Source organism: Aristolochia californica, unplaced genomic scaffold (genome assembly GCF_029961685.1).
Source record: "Aristolochia californica isolate CCGP_79_NKW_82.1479 unplaced genomic scaffold, dmAriCali1.0.hap1 SCAF_8, whole genome shotgun sequence".
Taxonomy (NCBI): domain Eukaryota; kingdom Viridiplantae; phylum Streptophyta; class Magnoliopsida; order Piperales; family Aristolochiaceae; genus Aristolochia; species Aristolochia californica.
Window position 1 is genome coordinate 40,429,178 of NW_027182279.1, and position 25,476 is coordinate 40,454,653.

Consider the following 25,476-nt stretch of genomic DNA (forward strand, 5'->3'; position numbering starts at 1 on the left):
ATTACTTGGAAATATTCTTGTTTAATGGTTTTCAAAAACTAACATTAGGTTACTTTTTTCACCATCAAAGTTGAGTACATAGCTGCTGGAAGTTGTTGTATATAACTTCTATGGATGAGACAACAACTGGAAGATTATGGTTTAGAGCAAAACGAAATGCCAATCTATTGTGACAACATGAGTGCTATAAGCCTTAGTAAGAATCCGGTTCACCATTCTCGATCAAAACACATTAAAATCAGACACCATTTTATATAAGAGCAGGTTCAAATCAACGTAATTAAAGTGGAATTTGTTCCAATTGAAAAAATCAACTTGCAGACATTTTCATAAAGCTATTAGGATTTCATTGAGTTCCATGCGTTCAAAAAAATGACAAGGATCTAAGAAAAATAGTTACAATAACCACAAAAAGACACTTAATATCACAAAAAAAAAAGAGAACTAAAAAAATGACAAGGATCTAAGAAAAATAGTTTCAAAAACCTTCTATTTCGTCCATATATCCTGTCTGTCAAAACAAATTTGTTTTTAATTGCAAAGGGACGAGAAAAATAGGAAAACCGGAGAAGGAATAGAGAACCTCTAGTGTGAAAGAGAAGCTGAAATCAACAATGCAGAAGCTTATTATGTAGAGGAGTCCCCTTGTGTACATAGACATGATTTGAGACTTACAGCAGCATATGCTGTGGTTGGTTGAATATTTAATATTGTTCTTGCGGTCTAATTGCAGGCTCTTGCTCTTGTCCTAGCCTGTGTTTCCATTTGATTAAGGACAAGTTGAAGTGGTGATTTGGGACTTACATCAGCAAATGCTTTGGTTGGTTGAATATTTAATAAATTGTTCTTGAGGACCAATTGCAGGTTCTTGATAAAACAAGTTGTTATTGAAATGTCAATGTAGTTAAAATACAAGAGCTGGTCTAGTTTTAGAAGTGGCCGGTCCACTCGTTATTTTTCATAAGCTTTTCTACTAGCTATGTCAACCTTTCTTCGTCTTTGTTACTAACTCCTGATTTTGTCTACCGCTAGTTTATACATATACGTGAGGACACTTGAATATGTTTAGATTGCTAACTAAGAAAGACTTAAATGAGATTGCAGCAGTTTTATTGATTGACCAAGACTTTTTATAGACAAATTAAGTTGAGATGATTTTGCCTTGCCAAGGCTCAACCAACAATCTAAGGGTTGCTCGGTTAAATCTTGGTCAAATACAAAAGCCTCTTAATAAGGTTGACATCACAATTCAAGAATGAACAACAAGCACAATCAATCATACGTGCCTACCCATGTAACAACTTGAATAGTAAGCACACCAATTATGTGCCTATGTAACAATAGCTCAAATAGTACTTAATGACTTGATTTTAAAATATAAGTTCAAAGTCGATTTCGGAATGGTTTTTCAAATGGGGGAAAATGTACAAAGAAACTCAATTGAATAATTTAATTAAAATTATTGCCCCATGAGTAATTAAGTGAACTTTAATGAATGGTTTCAAAGAGAAAAAACACTAGTTCAATGTAAAAGTGTGTAAATAATTTAAATTTTTTAAATTCCTACCCCAAAGTTCTTATACTTATGCAAAAGTCCCTTTAAAATCAAATGCTAGAGTGAATTCTAAGATATCATAGTACATGATCAGTTTATCTAGCACAAGATATTCTAAGTAGCGATTTTAAAGTAAATGCTATGCGAAACTTAGCTCAATGAAGAAAATTTCTACAATTGATTTCCTTTTAAGCTTTGGAGGAGATACAAATTCTGAAAATTGTACGTAAAAGCTTAGAGTGCTTGGAAAATACAGGGAAGAGAATTCTCAATGTTTAGGGTGAGTTTGGGCTAAATAGTAAGGTTTCCAAGTGAAAAAAAAAGTCATAATGGCTACAAAATGAGTTTTTATCATTTAGAAAAAAAGGTAAAAAATATGCTAAAAAAATATTTAAAATATATTAATTTTTTTCTAATAAACGCAAAGGTAGGTCGGACACAAATTTTGGAGACCTATAGCTCCTAGAACTGAGCTTGAATGATTGAAGATTTGAACTTTTGCACAAAGTCAACTCGTTTCAAAGGGTTTGACTCATTTCACAGTGTTCGAACCCTTACGATGTTTTTCCTTTCTCCTACTAAATGGGTCAACTCTTTTGATATGGTGAACTCCTTTCTTATTAAATGTATTCGACTCCTCTTGAATGTGGTCGACTCATTTTCACTTTATACTTCAATGTTTTATTTTTGCTACTTATGTGCTCGACTCCTTGCACAATAATCAACTCCTTTGGAGTTCTACACTTCAAGACTTCAACTCTCCTATTGATGTGGCCAAGTACTTGCTATGTAATTGACTCCTTTTGCCGTTTCTATTCTTCTTGCCTCTTTTTGGGTTGGCTTTTTTATGTCTGGCAAATGGTCTTCAATAGATACTTTTCTCTCTCCTCTCTATTCGAATGAGCTTGCCTTGCTTCTTGTGCCAAGTGTTTATGGGGCCATTCAAATGGTTCCTGCTACAGTTGCTTCCATAGTGTGTTCCCTCTCTCTTGCTCAGCCGGCCAGCTTGTCTTCTTCTAGAGAAGACCACACTTGCAATTTTCCAACTTGGCAGGCCATCTTGCTATATATATATAAGTTCAGAGTTGTGTCATCTTCATAATTGGTGGGGATAGCTTGTTTATTTATGGGGTTAGAAATGAATCCCTCCACTCAGAACCTTTATGAGTTTGGGTTAGGTTCGTTTCAACCCATTAAAAAACTGTTACAAGAATAGAAGACACTAGTATGTTTTAGAGAAAAGAGCTGGATCCAAGATTAACATTCCAAGTAAAACAAGGTAACAGCTTCATATAAACAAAAGATGAAATCAAATACATTTTATTACATAAAGAAATGAAGCTTCAAAACCCTTTTAAGGAGGTCGAAAATAGGCAAAGGCAGCGAAGAATGTCTGCGTCGCGGTAAGAAAAAGGAGGACGATGGCTGCAACAACAGAAATAATTGCCCAAGGGTTACCAAAGTAATCATTTATCAGATTTGCCTTCCATATATTAAACTTATTCTCACAGTATTTGTTTATTTCTTCGCATACGCTCGGAAGTAAATCGTTTTCTTGTTGAGAGTAGAAAATGTTGGTGCTCAGCCCATTGAAAACGGAAGCTACTTCTTCCTCTGATCCCAACGTTTGCTCAAGAATCCTGTGGCGACTGAGTATGTCAACATCCTCTGCAGTGTTAATGATGAAGTCCATGAAAATCCCGTAACCGGTGAAATATGCTCCAACGTTAGGATGGCATTGCTCCCAAGCAATCAGGTTCCGTAATAGAACTTCAGTGTAGTTATCAAGAAGTAAGCATGGGATCTTCAGGACACCTCTATGGAAGGTAATATTTGAGAATCCAGCAGTTTTCTTCTTCTTGAGCTTTATTCCAGCATCTCGGAGTCTTCTAGCACAAGGAATTGGATATATGGTGCGTGGCTGTTTTGATGGAGAAGGGACAGAGATCGGTAATTCAAGACAGTGTGAGAGAAATAAACTTTTCGATCCTTGTTGTTTGAGGAAATAGTTGGGTGGAAGGAGATGATAGTGAATTAAATGAAGTAAATGGTGGATCTTGTCGGAAGGCATTGGATCAACCTGCTGGTTGAACTGAAAATACTCCTTGAAGAAATGAAGGGAAAGGTGCGTTAAGGAAGGGTAGACAGAATGATCGAGGTGTAGCATATCGTAAATTTTTTGAAGGGCAAAGAAAGGAATTTGACTCTGAACAAGGAGCATGTCCGTGCGCAATTCACGCAATGCAGTGGAACAAGTTTCATCCACTTGTGGTGTCAGTTTGTCTTCAAAAAATAAGAGTATCACATCAAGTATGTGGCAACAACTCAATACCAAAGCAATCAAACACTTGAAGTCTACCCTGATTTTGACGAGGTGACACTGACGTATTCTCTCTCTCATTTGTTTCATAGCCAAGAGGTAATGCTCAAAAGTGTTGTTAACATTGCGGGAGAGGATTGAATTCATATGTGCTAACATGTGAAGATCTTTCAAGTTCTTACTTGGATAGAAATTATTGAAGTTCATGACAATTCCAAAGTACTGATACCGATTATGATAGATCTTTGGTTTGAGCTTGTAAATTCGCTTTGGGACGGTGTAGATGGTGGCGGTTGGGTTTCGAACAAGCAATGGTTGGAATCCAGATTTGAAGTGATCTAGAAGTTGCCTATCGAAACCTTGAATTCCTTGAAAATGAAAATTGAGAATGTGAGTAAAAAGGAAAATGTTGAGATGCTAACACTGAAAAAAAAAAAGTAAAAAATTGAAAAAGAAAGAGAATATCTATTTAAAGGGATTTATAGTTATCCAAGTGTGGCTACGGAAACCTTCTAATTCATTTGAAGGATCTCCAGGGTCTTCCAAACGATCTCCAGGGTTTTCATTGTTTTCTGCCATGAAAATATTATATGTCATTTCGATTCAAACGGACAAGCAGACATAAAAACTGAATCGAAAGCTGAGAGGGAAGTTCTTATCTAACTGACAAGAGAAAATAAGACTAACCTGTGAACGGATTTCTCTGAAGTTCGAACTGATTTTTATCAAGTTCGGAATAAGAAGATGTTGATAAGCCAGTTCTGGAAGTTCCAATCACCATTGTAGGAGTCTGTACCGTGATGGAGCAGATCGATCCCCATGGGGGTATAAATAATATCACACGGAAGCGTTAACCCTCTTCTTCTGTCTATCTGAGAGTTTGAATATTCCACTCCTATCGTTGATGTCCATTCATGTGAGTCTCAATTGTATTTTCTCATCGTTTTCCATTTGATTAGTCTAAGTGGGCATGTATAAATTAAATAGTGGGAGACTGTCTCCTCAAAAGTAATACAACTTGAGTCTTTGTTCAGTTTTTATCTTCTAATGAGGAATTGGATTTTATCATTAAGAACAGCTTTTTATGATGATACTCTTCGTCATTGAATAATGTCAACGGTATTGTTATAGTTTTAACAATGGAGTTTCATCATTCTCATCTGGCCGATGATTAAAAGATAGTTGGAGTTTGGTATATATATAAATCAATCACATTGTGCATGACAACCTTTATCTTTTTGTATACTACTTCGACACTAGAAATTATCATTTGTAGAATTTTTGCTTTCTTATTTTGTTTAGCGGAATGGTTCCCTTGTGTGCAATGTGTTGGTCTCAACATCCTTATTTTGTTTAGCTGAATGGTTCATACAAAAAGGGAAGTAAGTAGCTCATGTCAGAAAATACGTCATCCAAACAACCCAATAAATCACAGACGGAAGCTTATTACATAGAAGAGTCCCCTTGTGTACGTAGACTTGATTTGAGACTTACAGCAGCGTGTGCTGTGGTTGGTTGAATATTTAATATTGTTCTTGCATTCCTATTGCAAGGCTCTTGCTCTTGTCCTATCCTGTGTTTCCATTTGGTTAAGGACAAGTTGAAGTGGTGATTTGGGACTTAGATCAGCAGATGCTTTGGTTGGTTGAATATTTAATAAATTGTTCTCGAGGTCCAATTGCAGGTTCTTGATAAAACAAAGAGCTGGTCTTAGTCTTTGTTACTAACTCCTGATTTTGTCTACTGCTAGTTTATATATATACGTGAGGACACTAGGATATGTTTAGATTTCCAACTAAGAAAGACTTAAATGAAGATTGCAGCAGTTTTATTAATTGACCAAGACTTTTTATAGATTGCAGTGGTAATGTTTAGTCTTTATCTATTACAGTAGATGGTCTATCATGAAAGAGTAGATGAAAGGATACTTTCGTTACTTTGTGTCACGATAAAAAAAATGTTTACTTGGGAAGGTATCTTTGCAATTTTAAATAACAATAGAGAACCAGCATTATATATATATATATATATGTATATTTATCTTTTCAAGTACAGAGTTGTGTTATCATCATAATATGTCGGGATAGCTTTGAGTCTACTTGTTTATTTATCAGGTTAGAAATGAATACCCATGGTCAAAACCTTTGAGTTTGGGTTAGGTTTGGCTGCCCACATTAAACAATATTAAAAGAATAGAGAAAAGAGATGGATCCAAGGCTAACATTCCAAGTAAAAAAAGTAAATGCTTCATATAAACAGAAGGTTATGTTTTCCCTCTCTCGAGTTGTGTTGTGAGTTGGAAGGCAACATTACAGACTACAGTTGCCTTATCCACTACAGAGGCCGAGTACATGGCTGTGACTGAGGCAGTGAAAGTGGCTATCTGGTTGAGAGGCTTACTTGGTGAGCTTGGTTTGCCACAAGGTGCTACACTTGTTCACTGTGATAGTTAGAGTGTTATACATATGACTAAAAATCAGACATATCATGAGAGAACTAAGCACATTGATGTCAGATAACATTTTATGAGAGATATTGTGTCTCAGGGCCAGATTGAGGTAAAGATAATTAGTGCCGCAGAGAATGCAGTAGATATAAGAACAACTTTTTATGATGATACTCTTCGTCATTGAATAATGTCAACGGTATTGTTATAGTTTTAACAATGGAGTTTCATCATTTTCATCTGGCCGATGATTAAAAGATAGTTGGAGTTTGGTATATATATAAATCAATCACATTGTGCATGACAACCTTTATCTTTTTGTATACTACTTCGACACTAGAAACTATCATTTGTAGAATTTTTGCTTTCTTATTTTGTTTAGCGGAATGGTTCCCTTGTGTGCAATGTGTTGGTCTCAACATCCTCATTAAGACTAGTTTGATGATAGCAAGTACTTAAGTTACTAATGATTTGTGTAAAGTATGTTGTGTAGTTCAAAAAGTCTTAGAGGAAATTTCTAGTACCAAATATGTTCCATAAGCCATGGTCTGTAGTGGTTCATACAAAAAGGGAAGTAAGTAGCTCATATCAGAAAATACGTCATCCAAACAACCCAATAAATCACAGACGGAAGCTTATTACGTAGAAGAGTGCCCTTGTGTACATAGACATGATTTGAGACTTACAGCAGCCTATGTTGTTGTTGGTTGAATATTTAATATTGTTCTTGTGTTCCAATTGCAGGCTCTTGCTCTTGTCCTGGCCTGTGTTTCCATTTGATTAAGGACAAGTTGAAGTGGTGATATGGGACTTAGATCAGCCGATGCTTTGGTTGGTTGAATATTTAATAAATTGTTCTCGAGGTCCAATTGCAGGTTCTTGATAAAACAAAGAGCTGGTCTTAGTCTTTGTTACTAACTCCTGATTTTGTCTACTGCTAGTTTATATATATACGTGAGGACACTAGGATATGTTTAGATTTCCAACTAAGAAAGACTTAAATGAAGATTGCAGCAGTTTTATTAATTACAGTTTTATGAGTTTGGGTTAGGTTCGGCTACCCACATTAAACAATGTTAAAAGAATAGAGAAAAGAGATGGATCCAAGGCTAACATTCCAAGTAAAAAAAGTAAATGCTTCATATAAACAGAAGATGAAATCAAATACATTTTATTAAATAAAGAAATGAAGCTTCAAAACCCTTTTAAGGAGGTCGAAAATAGGCAAAGGCAGAGAAGAATGTCTGCGTCGCGGTAAGAAAAAGGAGGACGATGGCTGCAACAACAGAAATAATAGCCCAAGGGCTACCAAAGTAATCATTTATCAGATTTGCCTTCCATATATTGAACTTATCCTCACAGTATTTGTTTAGTTCTTCGCATACGATCGGAAGTAAATCGTTTTCGTCTGCAACATAGAAAATGTTGGTGCTCAACCCATTGAAAACGGAAGCTACTTCTTCCTCTGATCCCAACGTTTGTTCAAGAATTCCGAGGCGATTGAGTATCTCAACATCCTCTGCTGTGTTAATGATGAAGTCCATGAAAATCCCGTAACCGGTGAAATATGCTCCAACGTTAGGATGACATTGCTCCCAAGCAATCAGGTTCCGTAATAGAACTTCAGTGTAGTTATCAACATGTAAATATGGGATCTCCAGGACACCTCTATGGAAGGTAATATTTGAGAATCCAGTAGTTTTCTTCTTCTTGAGCTTTATTCCAGCATCTCGGAGTCTTCTAGCACAAGGAATTGGTGATATGGTGCTTGGCTGTTTTGATGGAGAAGGGACAGAGATCAAAATTCAAGACAGTGTGAGAGAAATGAACTTTTCGATCCTTGTTGTTTGAGGAAGTAGTTGGGTGGAAGGAGATGATAGTGAACTAAATGAAGTAAATGGTGGATCTGGTCGGAAGGCATTGGATCAACCTGCTGGTTGAACTGAAAAAACTCCTTGAAGAAATGAAGGGAAAGGTCAGTTAAGGAAGGGTATATAGACTGATCGATGTCTAGCATATCGTAAATTTTTTGAAGAGCAAAGAAAGGAATTTGACTCTGAACGAGGAGCATGTCCGTGCGCAATTCATGCAATGCAGTGGAACAACGTTGATCCACTTGTGGCGTCAGTTCGCCTTCAAAAAATAAGAGTAGCACATCAAGTATGTGGCAACAACTCAATACCAAAGCAATCAAACACTTGAAGTCTACCCTGATTTCTTCGAGGTAACACTCGCTTATTCCGTCTCTCATTTGTTCCATAGCCGAGAGGTAATCCTCAAAAGTGTTTTTACCATTGCGGGAGAGGATTGATTGCATATGTGCTAACATGTGAAGATCACTCAAGCTCGACCTTGGATAGAATTCATCGAAGTCCATGACGATTCCAAAGTACTGATACCGATCATCATAGATCTTTGGTTTGAGCTTGTATATACGTTCTGGAACGGCGTAGATGGTGGTGGTTGGGTCTCGAACAAACAATGGTCGGAACCCAGATTTGAAGTCATCTAGAAGTTGCCTATCGAAACCTTCAATTCCTTCTGCCCCAGAGTTCGAGGTCATTGAAGTGCTGCTCTCCTCCATTTTTTCTGCCATAAACATGAAAATGAGAAAATGAGTACCCTCTATGCTTTTATTCTGGTTCATGATGAAACACAGAAGAGAATATCGATGTAAAGTGATAAGAGGAACCCAGATTTAAAATCATCCAAGAGTGGCTAGTGGAAACCTTCTATTTCTTTTGGAGGATCTCCAGGGTCTTCAGAAGGATCTCCATGGTCCGCAATGAGTGAGCTGCCTCGTTTCATGTTTTCTGCCATAGAAATTTATATATCATTTCAATTCAAAGGGACAGGCAGACATAAAAACCGAATCGAAAGCAGAGAGAGAATTTCTTATCTAACTGACAAGACAATTCCTTTAACCCATTTGCAAAAGGAGAAAATGAGAGTAACCTGTGAGCGGATTTCCAAGAAGTTCGAACGGATTTTTATCAAGTTCGGACTAAGAAGATGTTGATAAGCCGGTTCTGAACGCTCCAACCACCATTGCAGAAGTCTGTAACTTGATGGAGCAGATCGTCCCTCATGGGTTTATATACAAACACCAATGATCCTCTTTTTCTTTCTATCTGAGAGTTTGAATATTTTACTCCTATCATTAAGGTCCATTCATGCGAGGCTCAAAAGTTTCTGCTCATAAGCCGGTTCTGAACGCTCCAATCACAGTCGCAAAAATCAAAATATGAGTCAACCACTGCAGAAGTAAAAACAGAAGGAAAGGGCAAAAAAAAGAAAAGAAAATGTTAACCACCGGGAAAGGAGATCCTCTACCCCTTACAATAGAAATTCAAAAATTCTATTGTAGTTTAATTCATGCCTATTGCCAATCAATTCGTAGATTTCTTTACCAATGGTTTTGGCCGAGGCAGATACGAGTTTCTTAAAGACAAACTCATCAAAGTTTCTTTTGCCAAAGAGTTCAAAGGGGGTGGGGGTGCCGGTGAATATGAACCAACCCTATGTTTATATGATTGAAATTGATGTAGTAATGTGGATTAGTGAAACCGGGTCAGTACATATGTAACCCTATGGCAATACTGATAAGGGTGATGCTGTAATTGTAACACATTCAACTACAAATTACTAATAACCATAGAACATAATATGTTGGGTCCTCATGGTCAATAAATAAGCCTGTCTCCAAGCATGGTTTGCCATTTGATGAATTTATGTGGGACACATATTGTGAGTAACTTCTCAGGCCACATCTCACATTGGTCTCTCTTCAGTCTTTGTTTATATGTTACAAGAGCTGATCTAGGTTTAAATGTGGCAAGTCAACTTGTTATTTTTTCATAAGCTTTCCTATTAGCTCAGTCTATCTTTCTTAGTCTTTGCTACCAACTCCTGACTTTGTCTACCACTAGTTTATTTGAACGTGAGGAGACTTGAATAAGTTTACTTTGCCCACCAAGAAAGACTTGTGAAGATTGGAGAGGTAATATTCAGTCATGAAAAGATACTTTTTGTTAGTTTGTGTCATGAAAGAGTATATGAAAGCATATTTTTGTTAGTTTGTGTGATGATAAAACAAGCGTTTATTGAGGAAGGTATCTTTGCCATATTAAATAACAACTTGGCTGACCAACTTGCTCTATACATACATACATACATACATACATACATATATATATCTTTTCAAGTTCAGAGTTGTGTAATCATTATAATTTATCGGGATGTAAAAAGAATAGAAGGAACTTGTATGCATTTTGAGAAAAGAGATGGATCCTAGATTACATAAGAAAGGCTTCATATAAACAAAAGATGAAATCAAATACATTTTATTACATAAAGAAATGAAACTTCAAAACCCTTTTAAGGAGGTCAAAAATTGGCAAAGGAAGAGAAGAATGTCTACGTGGCAGTGAGAAAAAGAAGGAAGATGGCTGCAACAAGAGAAATAATTGCCCAAGGGTTACCAAAGTAATCATTTATTAGATTTGCCTTTCATATATTGAACTTATCCTGTGAGTATTTGCTTAGTTCTTCACATACGCATACGTTCGGAGGTATACTAAGTTGGCCTGGTACCTTTGATTGGGTGATAGCATTGTTTTTTGTGGATCAGATATCTAAAGACTGCATTAGTTATATTTTATTAATTTTAATACTAATATATCTGATTAAATTGTATACGTTCCTATCCATCGGACGATTTTGTTTGCTCTAATGCTAAGAAGAATATGAGAATCTGAAGTAACTAGGGGTGGCATCGAACTGAACTGGTTCGTGAACGGCTCGAGCATGGCTCGGTTCGATTCGGTTTATCTGGATCTAGAACCTAATTCGAGATCAAGATCAGGCTCGTTTAAGTTAATGAGCTGAGTTCGAGTGAACCATGGTTCGGTTTGGAAGCTTGTGAATCGGCTCGTTAATTTAATGAGGGCCCTAGCGCAGAGTGGTCTTCATCCGTTTCATAACTTTCATTCTTCAAAATCGGAGAATCGGGATAGTCAGGATTAGGCAGAATCATTGGCAAAAGAAGAGTGCATCAGATTGCATGAAGACAAGTTGGATCTAATTCCTGGAAAGAACAATATCCCTCAAAGAGCTCGTCATGCATCTTTGATTTGGAGTCGGAATACAAAAAAAGTAAGCTTTGATGATATAAAAAGTTTGAGGCGCCTGCGTACCTTTGTAGCCCTAACTCATATGTTTGGTGTTGGTGATATTTCAGTTGAGTTTAACTGTATTGATACCATAAAAGAACTCAAATTTTTGCACATAATGGGGTTGAGAAACGGCTTGATACTTGGGTTGCTTAATGTTATTGGTTGTTTCCCGCAATTACGGTACCTTGATCTTTCACACAGTAATATTAAAGAATTGCCAGATTCAATTTGCAGTCTTTCATATCTCCAAACATTAGACCTGAAAAATTGTCACAAGTTGAAGAAGTTGCCTAATAACACAGCCACCCTCACTAACCTAAGGTACCTCATTATCACCCATTGTGATAGGCTGACTTGTATGCCTACTCAGATTGGAAAACTTACAAATTTAAGAGAATTAACTCGGTTCATTGTGGGGAAGGAAGCTGGGACGAAAAAAGTAGAACTCAAAGGATTGAACAGTTTGAAAGGTATACTTGTCATTGAAGGGCTTGAAAATGTAGTTGACGGGGAAGAGGCCAAGGAAGCGGGTTTAAAGAATAAACAACTTAGGGAGTTGAAATTATATTGGACACTGGAGGAGGCACGAGATGGATCCATAGATGAAGACGTGCTTGAAAACCTCCAACCTCACATCAACTTGAAAACATTACATTTGCGGAATTATCAAGGCACTTATCTACCAAGTTGGTTGTTGAATCTACACTCCCTCCAGAATTTGGAATTGTTTGGTTGTTGGGAACTAGCATCTTTGCCTGAGGATTTGGAGAAATTCGGGTCTCTTGAATATTTGATTTTGGGTGCATGTCCTAAAATATCAACCTTACCAACGTGTGGACTGCCCAAGTCTTTGAAGTCACTTGTTATCATTAATTTACCCTTGTTGAAGAAAAATTGCAAAAGAATATCTGGAAGTGATTGGGCCAAGATAACACATATCTCACATATTGATATTTCTTAGCATTTCAACTTTCAATGAAAAACATTTGAGAGGTAACTTTTTGATAGTCTTTTCTCTACATTGATATCTAGAGTTACTTTCACCTACATATACTTCTAATAAGCCAAATAATACTAAGTTATTTCAGAATTTTCAGTTTAATGGAATCTTACATGGTTGAAGGAAACTCCTAACAAAGGTATCAATATAAAGGTATGCAATTGCAAGTTCTCTTCCCTCAGAAATTTAGCTTATTTGTTACATGCTAACCAAGCAAGGTGAGAACTTCTCCTTCTTTCTTTCTTTCTAGTTTTTTATTTTTTATTTTTTTCTATCTCGTTCATAATGAGTAGACCCTTGTAATAAATTCTTTTAGAAAATAGTTAAAATTGATTAAACAATTTTTTTAGCTTTTATATTATTTGATGTCATTAGAAGTATAACATTTTTCATGTTTTTATTTTAATTTTCAGGGTATGTAATAATGAATTTGGATCAATTTTTCGTCTACTCGACCACATATAGGAGAGGATCAACTACTCATGATTGGTTAAGGTTTTCTCTAATGTGAACCTCATGTAACTTGTTCTTGTTGTGTATGTATCATATTTAAAAGATTTTCTAGTTTGTATTTGTGCTTTAGTTAAATTGTGTTCATACTATAGAAAGAGGAAATGTGATGTTATTTTTATGTTATGACATTTATGGTATGTGAGGTGACAAGAAGTATTTCTTCCTGTAGTAGGTAAGAGGGTAGTGAGTAAAACAAATGGGTGGCTGGCATCGGCATTGGCATTGGCTGATGCATTCATGGGGAAGATGTCCGTTCTTGCTTCTTAATCGGGTATAATAATTGAAAGCAGAAAAGTAAAACCTGTCATTTCTTTTTCATACTCAAGAAAGGTAGAATAATTGCAAGCTCAAAAGCTACTTGTGTAATTTCTGATTTTACATTACTTTGGAGCTATGTTTTTACAAAGGATAGCCAAAGACTTCAAATAAGTGGGATTGAACTGAACTAGTAAAATCAGAAGCTTCAGTAGTACTGGTTTTTGTCGCATTGAAGCTCAATATTCAGTTATACATGCTGTATGTTATAGATCACACCTGAATGAAGCAAAGAAATATTTCTGTTTCCACAAGTAATTAGTTGCAATTCTCAACATCTAATGATTTATTCTTTTGTATGAAATGAAACTGACCACATGAAGGCAACAAAAGATGCCATGCATTTCATCTATGGAGAGAAAATTGATTATATTCCAAAATTGAGTTGATTCACGAGCTTTTGAACTGAATCATGATTAGGTTGAACTCGACTTATTAACTTAAATGAGCCTGATTTGAGATTCAGATAAACTGAATCGAACCGAGTTGAACTTGAGCCACTCGTGAAATGGCTCAATTAGATGTAACCCCTGTAGACAACCAAGAAAAATTTCTAAACCATTTAACAAATTATCTAAAATATAATCAAGGTAGTAAGTAGGGATTGAATTAGACGAGAAATTTAGATATTATGACCTAGAAACTTTAATTCTTGTTATGTTTCTTTTGTTTCAAATATATACCTTTTACAATAAAGTAAAAACTGAAAACTTAAATCTATTTAAATGAGGTAGATATAATTTTTAATTTAGTCAACAATTAAAATTTTATATCATTAATTTGATGGATATTCGTCTCCCTCCTCGTTGGCGCGTCAGATTTTTTGAAGACTAACCAGGCCACCACTGCTTGGCCAATGTACTCTACATAGGAAGAAAAACCATTCCTTGCATAACTCCTCTCTCGGTCGAACAAAACTTCCGTGAAGAAATCTCCTCACCGAACTCCAACTATTGAAATCTCCTCACCTAACTCCAACTATTTTGAGATGCTTTTTTTTTTTTTTTTGTGGTTGTTTTGTTTGAACAGTAGTTTTTTCGGTGTCTTCTTATCGAGATCAGAGGGCGACGGCACCAGGGACATCAAGGGACAGTAAAAGTGACAGTAGAGGGGGGAATGAGAGACGGAGATGAAGACTAAGAGGCTAATACATATACGAAAAGAAAAAAAATAAAAATGAAATGAATCCTTAATAAAAAAATTAATTTTTTTAATTTAAGAAATTAAAATCAATAAAAAAATTATTAATTTTTCTGGATAAGTGATTGATTTATCATTAATTTTCTAATTTATTATATAATATAATTCAAAAGAAAAAACACAAATCTTTTCCCATTTACCATTTGTATGTGCAATTGACTTCCCGCGTGAATAGAATCTTTTGTTTAAAGAAAACCGACAGTTCGGCGGCCTTTATGAACCAAAAACAAAAATCAGGATCGCTTTTCTTTTCGTGCGTGTTGTTTTTCTTTGGTTTTTTCTAGCGCGTGCATAATGAGTAGAGTCTTGTAATAAATTCTTTCGGTGTTCATTGGATGCTTTTAATACTTTTTCGTATGAATAGAATCTTTTATTTAAAGAAAACCAACAGCTGGCCCGCTATTACGAACCAGGAACAAAAATCAAACAACTGGACCGCTTTTCACTTACGTGAGGTGGTTGGTATTGGCAGATGTTCTGCCTCCAGATTTCTATTTTAAGTACGAATTATAAGTATTAAAAATCAACCAAAATCCATATTTAAACTAAGTTATTCATATTAAATGTGAAAAATATAAAAAACAAGAGAATGAGTAATTTTTAATAATATATTTAAATAAAACATAATACCTAAATCCAAAATTAGGTAAAACAAATATGATTAATACATGAATAAGTAATTTAATTTATAATTAAAATATATTAATATACTAACTAATTAAGTTAGATATTATTTTATTTAATGATTATAATTTATTGTACAATAATACAGTAATTACATGAGCCAATTAACTGTGCTTGTGATTAATTATAAAAAAATAAAGTTAAAAATAGCAGAAAAGAATATAATAAATTAAGTTATTAATTATTAAAAAATGTTAAAAGAATAGAGAAAAGAGATGGATCCAAGGCTAACATTCCAAGTAAAAAAAGTAAATGCTTCATATGAAGAAATTAAGCTTCAAAACCCTTTTAAGGAGGTCGAAAATAGGCAAAGGCAGCGAAGAATGTCTGTGTCGCGGTAAGAAAAAGGAGGACGATGGCTGCAACAACAGAAATAATTGCCCAAGGGTTACCAAAGTAATCATTTATCAGATTTGCTTTCCATATATTAAACTTATTCTCACAGTATTTGTTTAGTTCTTCGCATACGCTCGGAAGTAAATCGTTTTCTTGTTGAGAATAGAAAATGTTGGTGCTCAACCCATTGAAAACTGAAGCTACTTCTTCCTCTGATCCCAACGTTTGTTCAAGAATTCCGAGGCGATTGAGTATCTCAACATCCTCTGCTGTGTTAATGATGAAGTCCATGAAAATCCCGTAACCGGTGAAATATGCTCCAACGTTAGGATGACATTGCTCCCAAGCAATCAGGTTCCGTAATAGAACTTCAGTGTAGTTATCAACATGTAAATATGGGATCTCCAGGACACCTCTGTGGAAGGTAATATTTGAGAATCCAGTAGTTTTCTTCTTCTTGAGCTTTATTCCAGCATCTCGGAGTCTTCTAGCACAAGGAATTGGTGATATGGTGTGTGGCTGTTTTGATGGAGAAGGGACAGAGATCGGTAATTCAAGACAGTGTGAGAGAAATGAACTTTTCGATCCTTGTTGTTTGAGGAAATAGTTGGGTGGAAGGAGATGATAGTGAATTAAATGAAGTAAATGGTGGATCTGGTTAGAAGGCATTGGATTAACCTGCTGGTTGAACTGAAAAAACTCCTTGAAGAAATGAAGGGAAAGGTCCGTTAAGGAAGGGTAGACAGAATGATCGAGATCTAGCATATCGTAAATTTTTTGAAGAGCAAAGAAAGGAATTTGACTCTGAACGAGGAGCATGTCCGTGCGCAATTCATGCAATGCAGTGGAACAACGTTGATCCACTTGTGGTGTCAGTTTGCCTTCAAAAAATAAGAGTAGCACATCAAGTATGTGGCAACAACTCAATACCAAAGCAATCAAACACTTGAAGTCTACCCTGATTTCTTCGAGGTAACACTCGCTTATTCTGTCTCTCATTTGTTCCATAGCCGAGAGGTAATCCTCAAAAGTGTTTTTACCATTGCGGGAGAGGATTGATTGCATATGTGCTAACATGTGAAAATCACTCAAGCTCGACCTTGGATAGAATTCATCGAAGTCCATGACGATTCCAAAGTACTGATACCGATCATCATAGATCTTTGGTTTGAGCTTGTATATACGTTCTGGAACGGCGTAGATGGTGGTGGTTGGGTCTCGAACAAACAATGGTCGGAACCCACATTTGAAGTCATCTAGAAGTTGCCTATCGAAACCTTCAATTCCTTCTGCCCCAGAGTTTGGGGCCATTGAACTGCTGCTCTCCTCCATTTTTTCTGCCATAAACATGAAAATGAGAAAATGAGTACCCTCTATGCTTTTATTCTGGTTCATGATGAAACTCAGAAGAGAATATCGATGTAAAGTGATAAGAGGAACCCAGATTTAAAATCATCCAAGAGTGGCTAGTCGAAACCTTCTATTTCTTTTGGAGGATCTCCAGGGTCTTCAGAAGGATCTCCATGGTCCACAATGTGTGAGCTGCCATCGTCTTTGGCCGTTGAATAGCTGCCTTGTTTCATGTTTTCTTTCAACAAAATTTATATATCATTTCAATTCAAAGGGACAGGCAGACATAAAAACCGAATCGAAAGCTAAGAGGGAATTTCTTATCTAACTGACAAGACAATTCCATTAACCCATTTGCGAAATGAGAAAATGAGAGTAACCTGTGAGCGGATTTCCAAGGAGTTCGAACGGATTTTATCAAGTTCGGACTAAGAAGATGTTGATAAGGCAGTTCTGAACGCTCCAACCACCATTGCAGAAGTCTGTAACTTGATGGAGCAGATCGTTCCTCATGGGTTTATATACAAACAACAAACGGAAGCGAAGACAGCAATGACCCTCTTTTTCTTTCTATCTTAGAGTTAGAATATTTTACTCCTATCATTGAGGTCCATTCATGAGAGGCTCAAAAGTTTCTGCTCATAAGCCGGTTCTGAACGCTCCAATCACAGTTGCAAGAGCAAAAACTGAGTGAACCACTGCAGAAGTAAAAACAGCAGGAAAGGGCAAAACAAAAAAAATGTTCACCACCGGGAAAAGAGATCCTCTACCCCTTACAATAGAAATTCAAAAATTCTAAATGTCAGATCCATATCCAGAAGCTTTGCCTCTCCATATCTTGTAGGTGACCTACTAACTTCTTCAACAAAAAACTAATGTCAACCTTTCTTAGTCTTTGTTACTAACTCCTGCTTTTGTCTACTGCTAGTTTATATATATATACATGTGAGAACACTTGAATACGTTTAGATTTCCAACTAAGAAAGACTTAAATGGAGATTGAAGCAGTTTTATTGATTGACCAAGACTTTTTATAGATTGCAGTGGTAATGTTTAGTCTTTATCTATTGCTGTAGATGGTCTATCATGGAAGAGTAGGTGAAAGGATACTTTTGTGTCACGATAAAAAAAAAATGTTGACCGAGGAAGGTATCTTTGCCATTTTAAATAACAACAGAGAACCAGCCGACAAGGTTGTCTTCTTCAAGAGAAGACCAATCTTTCAATTTTCCAATTTGGCAGGCCAACTTGCTATATATATTAATCTTTTCAAGTTCAGAGTTGTGTTATCATCATCATTGGTCGGGATAGCTTGGAGTCTGACTTGTTTATTTATCAGGTTAGAAATGAATACTTGTGGTTAGAACCTTTGATTAGGGGTGACATCGAATCGAGCTAAGCCCTAACTTACCTATGTTTGAGCCGAGTTTGATTTAAATATTGTGAACTCAAGCTCGAGTCGAGCCTAGCCTCGAACCTAAAATTGTAATTAAGCTCAAGCCCAATAATTTTAGCCGAGTTTGAGCTCCAACCTACAGTTAAAACTTTGCATAAAATAAAAGTCAAATAAATTATATGTAAAATTATGCATATATTTTACATAAAATTGGACATAACCTCTGTATATTAACCCCGCATAAAATTATCTATATACTATGCATAAAATTTATTCAATAAATAAACACAAAAACATTCCTTTGAAAAGCAACACTACTTTTGTCCATTTGTATTCGATCAAATCGTTTTGATTCAAGGACTGGAAAACTAGATTATCGAGACAGAGAAAATTTTTATAAAAAATGATTTTGGATGACTTAATCATATGCCCATTTTAGTTTTTTTTTTTCGGGGCATGAATTCATACAATAGCAATTCTGAAATGCTACTAATCTGTTCTTCTGAAAGACTTGTGTGGAGTTTGCAGAAGTCTGTAACTTGATGGAGCTGATCGTTCCTCATGGGTTTATATACAAACAACAAATGGAAGCGAAGACACCAATGACCCTCTTTTTCTTTCTATCTGAGAGTTTGAATATTTTACTCCTATCATTGAGGTCCATACATGCGAGGCTCAAAAGTTTCTGCTCATAAGACGGTTTTGAACGCTCCAATCACAGTTGCAAGAGTAAAAACTGAGTCAATTGCAGAAGTAAAAATAGAAGGAAAGGGCAAAAAAAAAAAAAAAAAAAATGTTAACCACCGGGATCCTCTACCCCTTACAATAGAAATTCAAAAATTCTATATGTCAAATCCAGATCTAGAAGCTTTGCGTCTCCAAAACTTCTAAGTGACCTACTAACTTCTTCAACAACAAACTAATTTTTTTTTTATTTTTTTCACAATTTTTATAACAAATTATTACCTATTTTTTTATAAATACCAAAAATAACATTATCCACCTATAATAACTGATTTTTGAATGTCAGAATTCATGTAATTTAACCCAAATTTGCCCCACACAAACTGTTAAAAGACAGCCACATGTGTAGGGGTGGCATGACTAGTAAGTAAGGAGATCTTTCATAAATATGATATAAATTATGCAAGCTAGTGTATAACCTCTTATGTCTTTTTCCTTTTGAAGCATGTAACCCTAAGGGCATTGTCGTAATTGTAAACACTTTCACACAACTATAATTAAAACCTCAAGGCATAGGGTAGAACATTCAAGCCCCTTCCTCTTGCCTCAAATTCGTCCATACAACTATCTCTTTTTTCCTCTTCCTTCTCTCCTTTGGTTTTTTCTCTCCTCTCTCCCAAGAGCTAGAGTTCCTCCCTTCTCTCCTTCCCTTGAGATCTCTTGTATTTATGTGTTATCCCTAGAAATCAACACAATCTATCCTACTTACCATAGTGAAAACCAAGTCTCCCGAGCCCTTAAACATGATATGAGAAATTTTTGCCTCCTCCAAAGCATGAAAGGAAGCCAAATTTGATAGTTTTTTTCATCGAACTAAGTATTTTAGTGTTGGTTCTTTTATATCCTTATTAAATACTTAGATCTTCATTTTTTGAATATGTGATAAGGGATTTTAAGATGATATTGAATTCAGTGTGAGAAGTGTGATTGATTACCACATGAAATTAGTTTTGCATTTTCAAATCATATAAAGACATGTTTGTATGCTAATTTACAGTGGCATTTGAAAGACTACAACAAAGTATTAAAATTTCAGGATATATTTCAAATCCAATAATTTACATGCATAATTTTTTAGATATATTAATGATACTTAATATAATGAACTAGTTCTAGTATGTTTTGAAATCATTTACTAAAATTCATATTACTACTTGTTGACTATACTTTCAAACCAATTATTACATTGTGTTGTTCTATGTGCTTTCCCCTAATATGAAAAACTAATCTTAGTTTTAAATTGAGCCTATATTTTAAAATCAAGGCATTAAGGACTATTTTGAATAATTGATTACATTGAGTAGGCACTTAGAGTTAATATACCTATTTGCTTGTATTTGGATTGTTACAATCTATCTATTGACAGGTAATTTATATTCGGCTATATTGTAAGTAAGTAATCTTTGCAAGTGCATCAAGCCTTGAGTAGGCAAGGCCATCCTCTCCCCAAAAGTGTTTGAAAGAAGCTATTATGGTTGAGGAGTAGAAGTTGGGAAGTTTTGGTTGATACTACGTTGTAACACCTTGTATAGGCAGATGGTACTAAAAATCCCTTTATGAGTTTAGGCTAGTGTGCCTAGTGTGCTATTGAAAAATCTTTTTGTGGGTCTAAGCTAGTGTGCCAATTTAATTGCTGAAAATTTATTTGTGGGTCTAGGTCGGTGTGTCTTGTGAGCTGTTGAAAAATCCATGTGTGGATTTTGGCTTGTGTAGCCTAGTTAGCTATTGTCATTCTAAGTGAGGTTATGGTATTTTATGTTGGTTGATGTGGTTAATTGAGTGATGTATGTTCTTGTGTGAGCAACATTTTAATTTGGCTTTAGAGGCAATTTGATGTAGATGTTTTAGGGAAACCCAAGCTTAGTGGAGCCTCAAGGTGCTAAAACATCTTGGGGGTGGACTAACAAACTGTGAAAAGATTGTGAACCATATAATAATCCTGTTTGTACTTTGTATGTGAGTGCTTCTATTTGAACCTTGATCACTATGCATAAAACATAAATTTACTTTGAATTACACACACACATATGAATTAAACAAAAGAAGTTAAAATTAAGAATAAAAGTCACAAACCTATTCACTGGCCTAGGGTTTTTACTCACTAGACCTAACACCATTCTCAAATACTCTCTAACTTTCAAATCCAATGAAATGCATTGAAATCGATTGTCATTTATTCGGTAGAAGATAGAAGGTAATGAATTGTAGTTTAATTCATGCCTATTGCCAATCAATTCGTAGATTTCTTTACCAAGGGTTTTGGCCGAGGCAAATACGAGTTTCATAAAGACAAACTCATCAAAGTTTCTTTTGCCAAAGAGTTCAAAGGGGGTGCCGGTGAATATGAACCAACCCTATGTTTATATGATTGAAATTGATGTAGTAATGTGGATTAGTGAAACTGGGTCAGTACATATGTAAACCTATGGCAATACTGATAAGGGTAATGTTGTAATTGTAACATATCCAAGTACAAATTACTAATAACCACAGAACATAATATGTTGGGTTTTCGTGGTCAATAAATAAGCCCCTTCTCAACCAACATTGTCTCCAAGCATGGTTTGCCATTTGATTAATTTATGTGGGGCACATATTGTGAGTAACTTATCAGGGCACATCTCACATTGGTCTCTCTTCAGTCTTTATTTATATGTTACAAGAGCTGATCTAGGTTTAAATGTGGCAGGTCAACTTGTTATTTTTTCATAAGCTTTCCTATTAGCTCTGTCTATCTTTCTTAGTCTTTGCTACCAACTCCTGACTTTGTCTACCACTAGTTTATTTGAACGTGAGGAGACTCGAATAAGTTTACATTGCCCACCAAGAAAGACTTGTGAAGATTGGAGAGGTAATATTCAGTCATGAAAAGATACTTTTGTTAGTTTGTGTCATGAAAGAGTATATGAAAGCATATTTTTGTTAGTTTGTGTGATGATAAAACAAGCGTTTATCGAGGAAGGTATCTTTGCCATATTAAATAACAGTAGAAAACATGCTGGTCAGCTTTCAATTTTTCAACTTGGCTGGCCAACTTGCTATATATATATATATATAGATCTTTTCAAGTTCAGAGTTGTGTAATCATTATAATTTGTTGGGATGTAAAAAGAATAGAAGGAACTTGTATGCATTTTGAGAAAAGAGATGGATCCAAGATAACATAATAAATGCTTCATATAAACAAAAGACGAAATCAATTACATTTTATTACATAAAGAAATGAAACTTCAAAACCCTTCTAAGGAGGTCGAAAATAGGCAAAGGAAGAGAAGAATGTCTATGTGGCAGTGAGAAAAAGAAGGAAGATGGCTGCAACAAGAGAAATAATTGCCCAAGGGTTACCAAAGTAATCATTTATTAGATTTGCCTTCCATATATTGAACTTATCCAGAGAATATTTGCTTAATTCTTCTCATACACATACGTTCGGAGGTAAACTAAGTTGGCCTGCTACCTTTGATTGGGTGATAGCATTGTTTTTTGCGGATCAGATATCTAAAGACTGCATTAGTATATTTTATTAATTTTAATACTAATATATCTGATTAAATTGTATACATTCCTATCCACTAGACGGTTTGGTTTGCTCTAATGCTAAGAACAATATGAGAATCTGAAGTAAATAGGGGTGGCACCGAACTGAGTTGGTTCGCGAGTGGCTCGAGCATGGCTTGGTTTGATTCGATTTATCTGGATCTAGAGCCGAATTCGAGATCAAGATCAGGCTCATTTAAGTTAATGAGCTGAGTTCGAGCGAACCATGGTTCGGTTTGGAAGCTCGTGAGTCGGCTCATTAATTTAACGAGGGCCCTAGCGCAGAGCGGTCTTCATCCGTTACATAACTTTCATTCTTCAAAATTGGAGAATCGGGATAGTTAGGATTATTTTGTTGGGTGTTTCACAGTACTTTCGTCGAGATGCCCAACCCTGCTTACTAAGAGGGCGACGTATAGCTGTAATTGTTTGAACTTGGGTTTGCATATATTGGTCAATAGTGTTTCATTTATTTTAGCCAATACTTGATTTTCTTTTCTGTTGTTCTTTTTTTCTTCAATACAAGACAAATTGTTTGGTATGAATGTTTTGCACATGCAGAATCCTTTACAAGTCTGATATGTAAATTGTGTGCATGATGGGTTAAATGCGCACTGTTTACCACAATTTGTTATGTAAATAGCGTGCATGATGGGTTAAATGCACATTGTTTAACACAGTTTGATATGTAAACATTGTGCATGATGGGTTAAATGCACATTGTTTAACACAATATGATATGTAAACAATGTGCATGAATGTCTGTGCTTGGAATGTCTTCGGCCTGTTAGGAGCAGAAGACATATGTACTTAACCCCAGGACCATAACAGTACACCCCGCCCTCCCGAGCCGACGACCACGGTGGCCTTAACACAACAACAAAGACCGAGTCAAGAGCCCATACTCCCTTACAGCGCCCTGCTTGAGGCGTGCGGTCCACCTGCACTCGCGGGGACTCGAAGTCAGACGTAGCGCCTGCTCTGATACCAAATATTAAACACTTAGCCAATACTACCCAAAAGACCAGCCTGTTAGGAGCGGAAGGCATAAGTACTTAACCCCCAGGACCATAACAGATTTGTGGCAGTGATTGGGTTCAGACACTTCATGGTGTCAAGAAAAATCAAAAGGTGAACTACTTTTGAATAATTATTTATTATGATATCTTTGAGTATATTTTTTAGTTTTATTTATTAAAATTTTGTTTTATGATTACAACCTGAGAAGAAGATTGTGCAGATAATGCTACCAGTTACTTCATTTTTCATCTTTTTCTCATCTTGGTGACTTTAATATTTGTCACTACACTAAGTAATTAGTAGTGAAAGAGTATTTCTTTACCCCTGAATCTACTACCAATCCCAATTACCTTCCATCTAGTCGCCTTCTCTCCCACAGTGGTTTCAGATATCTGAATGACGAATGGGGTTATCGTTTGAGATGATTCTGCTCTCATTAGTCATCTACCGTCTCCCTCTCTATCGGGCGTTTATGTTAAACTGTTGGTAATGAATCTTTGGTGGCCGCTAAAGCTTTTTCTTCATGTGGAAATAGACAAAGACCATTTAAGCATTGTCATGCTATACTTATCTTGTGTAAACTTTGAAACTGATATAAGATTCTTCTAAATTTGAGGGAATCAATAGTGCATTATTGAGAGTAAAAGGTCCGATAGGTGATGGTAACATAACTTTATGCTTCAATGGAGAGAATATTACTATCTCATACTCTTAGCTTGTAAGTTCCTTTGTAAGGTGAGATGAGAGAATATACCTGAATCATTGGTCATATGGGCCGTTGCACCTGCGTCAAGGAACCATTGTGGATCTTCTTTTGGTTCTGAGATTGAAAGTGCAGCTAATGCAGCAGGATGTGTTCTGATACTTACGCAAACGACCCTTTAAAATGCCAACACATATCTGCACTATCATTCGGTTTATGACATATTTGACATCTACTTGAAGGTCCCATGTTTCCTTGAGGTTTTTGTTTTCCATAAGTTGGCTGATTTGGAAGTGCACCTAGATGATTTTGATTGAAGATAGTCATTTAGGAGAGGGGAAGATCACAATAAAATGATACACACGTCTTATGACTATTTAAAGGATACAACAAATGTCTTGTTGCATTTTTAAGGTTTCTTTCTTCTCTTCCTGTAGGCCGAATGAAAAAGCTCATAACGCTGGTTATATATAAATGTTCTAGAGTAAAATGAGATGTCAGAACAAATTCTTCTTTTCATGGCGGTTGAAGGATTTGTAGATATGAAGTGGGCAGGTTTTGCTCATGATAGGAAATCTACCTCTAGTTTTTGTACAATGGTTGGTGGCAATCTAATGACAAGGTGCAGTAAGAAACAAAGTATTGTAACTTGGTCCGGTGCAAGGGCTGAATACAAGTCTATAACACAAGCAATTAGTAAGATGTTAAGGCTTCAATCCTTGTAGAACTTGTCTTTCCGGTGGAAATCCCCATGCAACTTAATTTTGACAATCAATCAGCTATTCACATTGCTACAAATCTACTGTTTCAAGAAAGGATAAAACATATTTGATTGATTGACATAATATTTGTGTGAAACTCAAGACCGGAGCTATTCATATGTACTACATTCCTTCTAAGATTCACCATGCTGATATTTTAAAACCGTTGCAGGAGGTATACTTCAACATTCAAGATTCCAAGTTGGGGTGTTTGATGTTTTTGTACTACCAGCTAGAAGAGGAGTGTTGAAAGAATATAATGTAATCAAGTTTATGTTATGCTATTTTTCCTCCTTAAGTGGCCTATGACACTCTTGTTATTTTATCAAGACTTATCGATATAAATTAGGGTGAGAGGAACTAACCATAATAAAGACCTAAGGGTGAAAGCTCTCTTTCACAAAAAAATTGTGGTCACCCTT

General features: G+C 35.7%; 4 protein-coding genes across 4 annotated transcripts; 1 reads left to right on the top strand and 3 right to left on the bottom strand.

Moving 5' to 3' along the window:
- Positions 1–2,909: 2,909 nt before the first annotated feature.
- LOC137938564 (UPF0481 protein At3g47200-like) lies at positions 2,910–4,656 on the bottom strand. Its single transcript, XM_068783512.1, has 3 exons — positions 4,563–4,656; positions 4,385–4,447; positions 2,910–4,243 (listed from the first exon to the last, which is right to left on the bottom strand). Exons 1-3 carry the CDS (start codon positions 4,654–4,656, stop codon positions 2,910–2,912), a joined length of 1,491 nt encoding a protein of 496 aa, XP_068639613.1.
- Positions 4,657–7,526: 2,870 nt separating this feature from the next.
- On the bottom strand, positions 7,527–9,141 carry LOC137938565 (UPF0481 protein At3g47200-like). Its single transcript, XM_068783513.1, has 3 exons — positions 9,051–9,141; positions 8,252–8,910; positions 7,527–8,093 (listed from the first exon to the last, which is right to left on the bottom strand). The coding sequence occupies exons 1-3, from the start codon at positions 9,139–9,141 to the stop codon at positions 7,527–7,529; spliced, it is 1,317 nt and encodes a 438-aa protein (XP_068639614.1).
- A 2,469-nt stretch (positions 9,142–11,610) lies between these two features.
- LOC137938566 (putative disease resistance protein RGA3) lies at positions 11,611–12,456 on the top strand. Its single transcript, XM_068783514.1, has one exon. It carries the CDS (start codon positions 11,611–11,613, stop codon positions 12,454–12,456), a length of 846 nt encoding a protein of 281 aa, XP_068639615.1.
- Positions 12,457–15,495: 3,039 nt separating this feature from the next.
- Positions 15,496–16,875, bottom strand: LOC137938568 (UPF0481 protein At3g47200-like). Its single transcript, XM_068783515.1, has one exon. The coding sequence runs from the start codon at positions 16,873–16,875 to the stop codon at positions 15,496–15,498; it is 1,380 nt and encodes a 459-aa protein (XP_068639616.1).
- Between the last annotated feature and the right edge of the window lie 8,601 nt (positions 16,876–25,476).

What these genes read in the sequence shown, in the direction of transcription:
- LOC137938564 (XM_068783512.1), bottom strand. Translation starts at nt 4,656, where the DNA reads ATGGTGATTGGAACTTCCAGAACTGGCTTATCAACATCTTCTTATTCC. An exon ending in TCAGAGAAATCCGTTCACAG is followed by an intron (nt 4,448 to 4,562) that starts GTTAGTCTTATT and finishes TTTTCATGGCAG; the next exon opens with AAAACAATGAAAACCCTGGA. An exon ending in TCCTTCAAATGAATTAGAAG is followed by an intron (nt 4,244 to 4,384) that starts GTTTCCGTAGCC and finishes TTCATTTTCAAG; the next exon opens with GAATTCAAGGTTTCGATAGG.
- LOC137938565 (XM_068783513.1), bottom strand. Translation starts at nt 9,141, where the DNA reads ATGGCAGAAAACATGAAACGAGGCAGCTCACTCATTGCGGACCATGGA. An exon ending in TCCTCCAAAAGAAATAGAAG is followed by an intron (nt 8,911 to 9,050) that starts GTTTCCACTAGC and finishes TGTTTATGGCAG; the next exon opens with AAAAAATGGAGGAGAGCAGC. An exon ending in TTTTTCAGTTCAACCAGCAG is followed by an intron (nt 8,094 to 8,251) that starts GTTGATCCAATG and finishes CCATCAAAACAG; the next exon opens with CCAAGCACCATATCACCAAT.
- LOC137938566 (XM_068783514.1), top strand. Translation starts at nt 11,611, where the DNA reads ATGGGGTTGAGAAACGGCTTGATACTTGGGTTGCTTAATGTTATTGGT.
- LOC137938568 (XM_068783515.1), bottom strand. Translation starts at nt 16,875, where the DNA reads ATGGAGGAGAGCAGCAGTTCAATGGCCCCAAACTCTGGGGCAGAAGGA.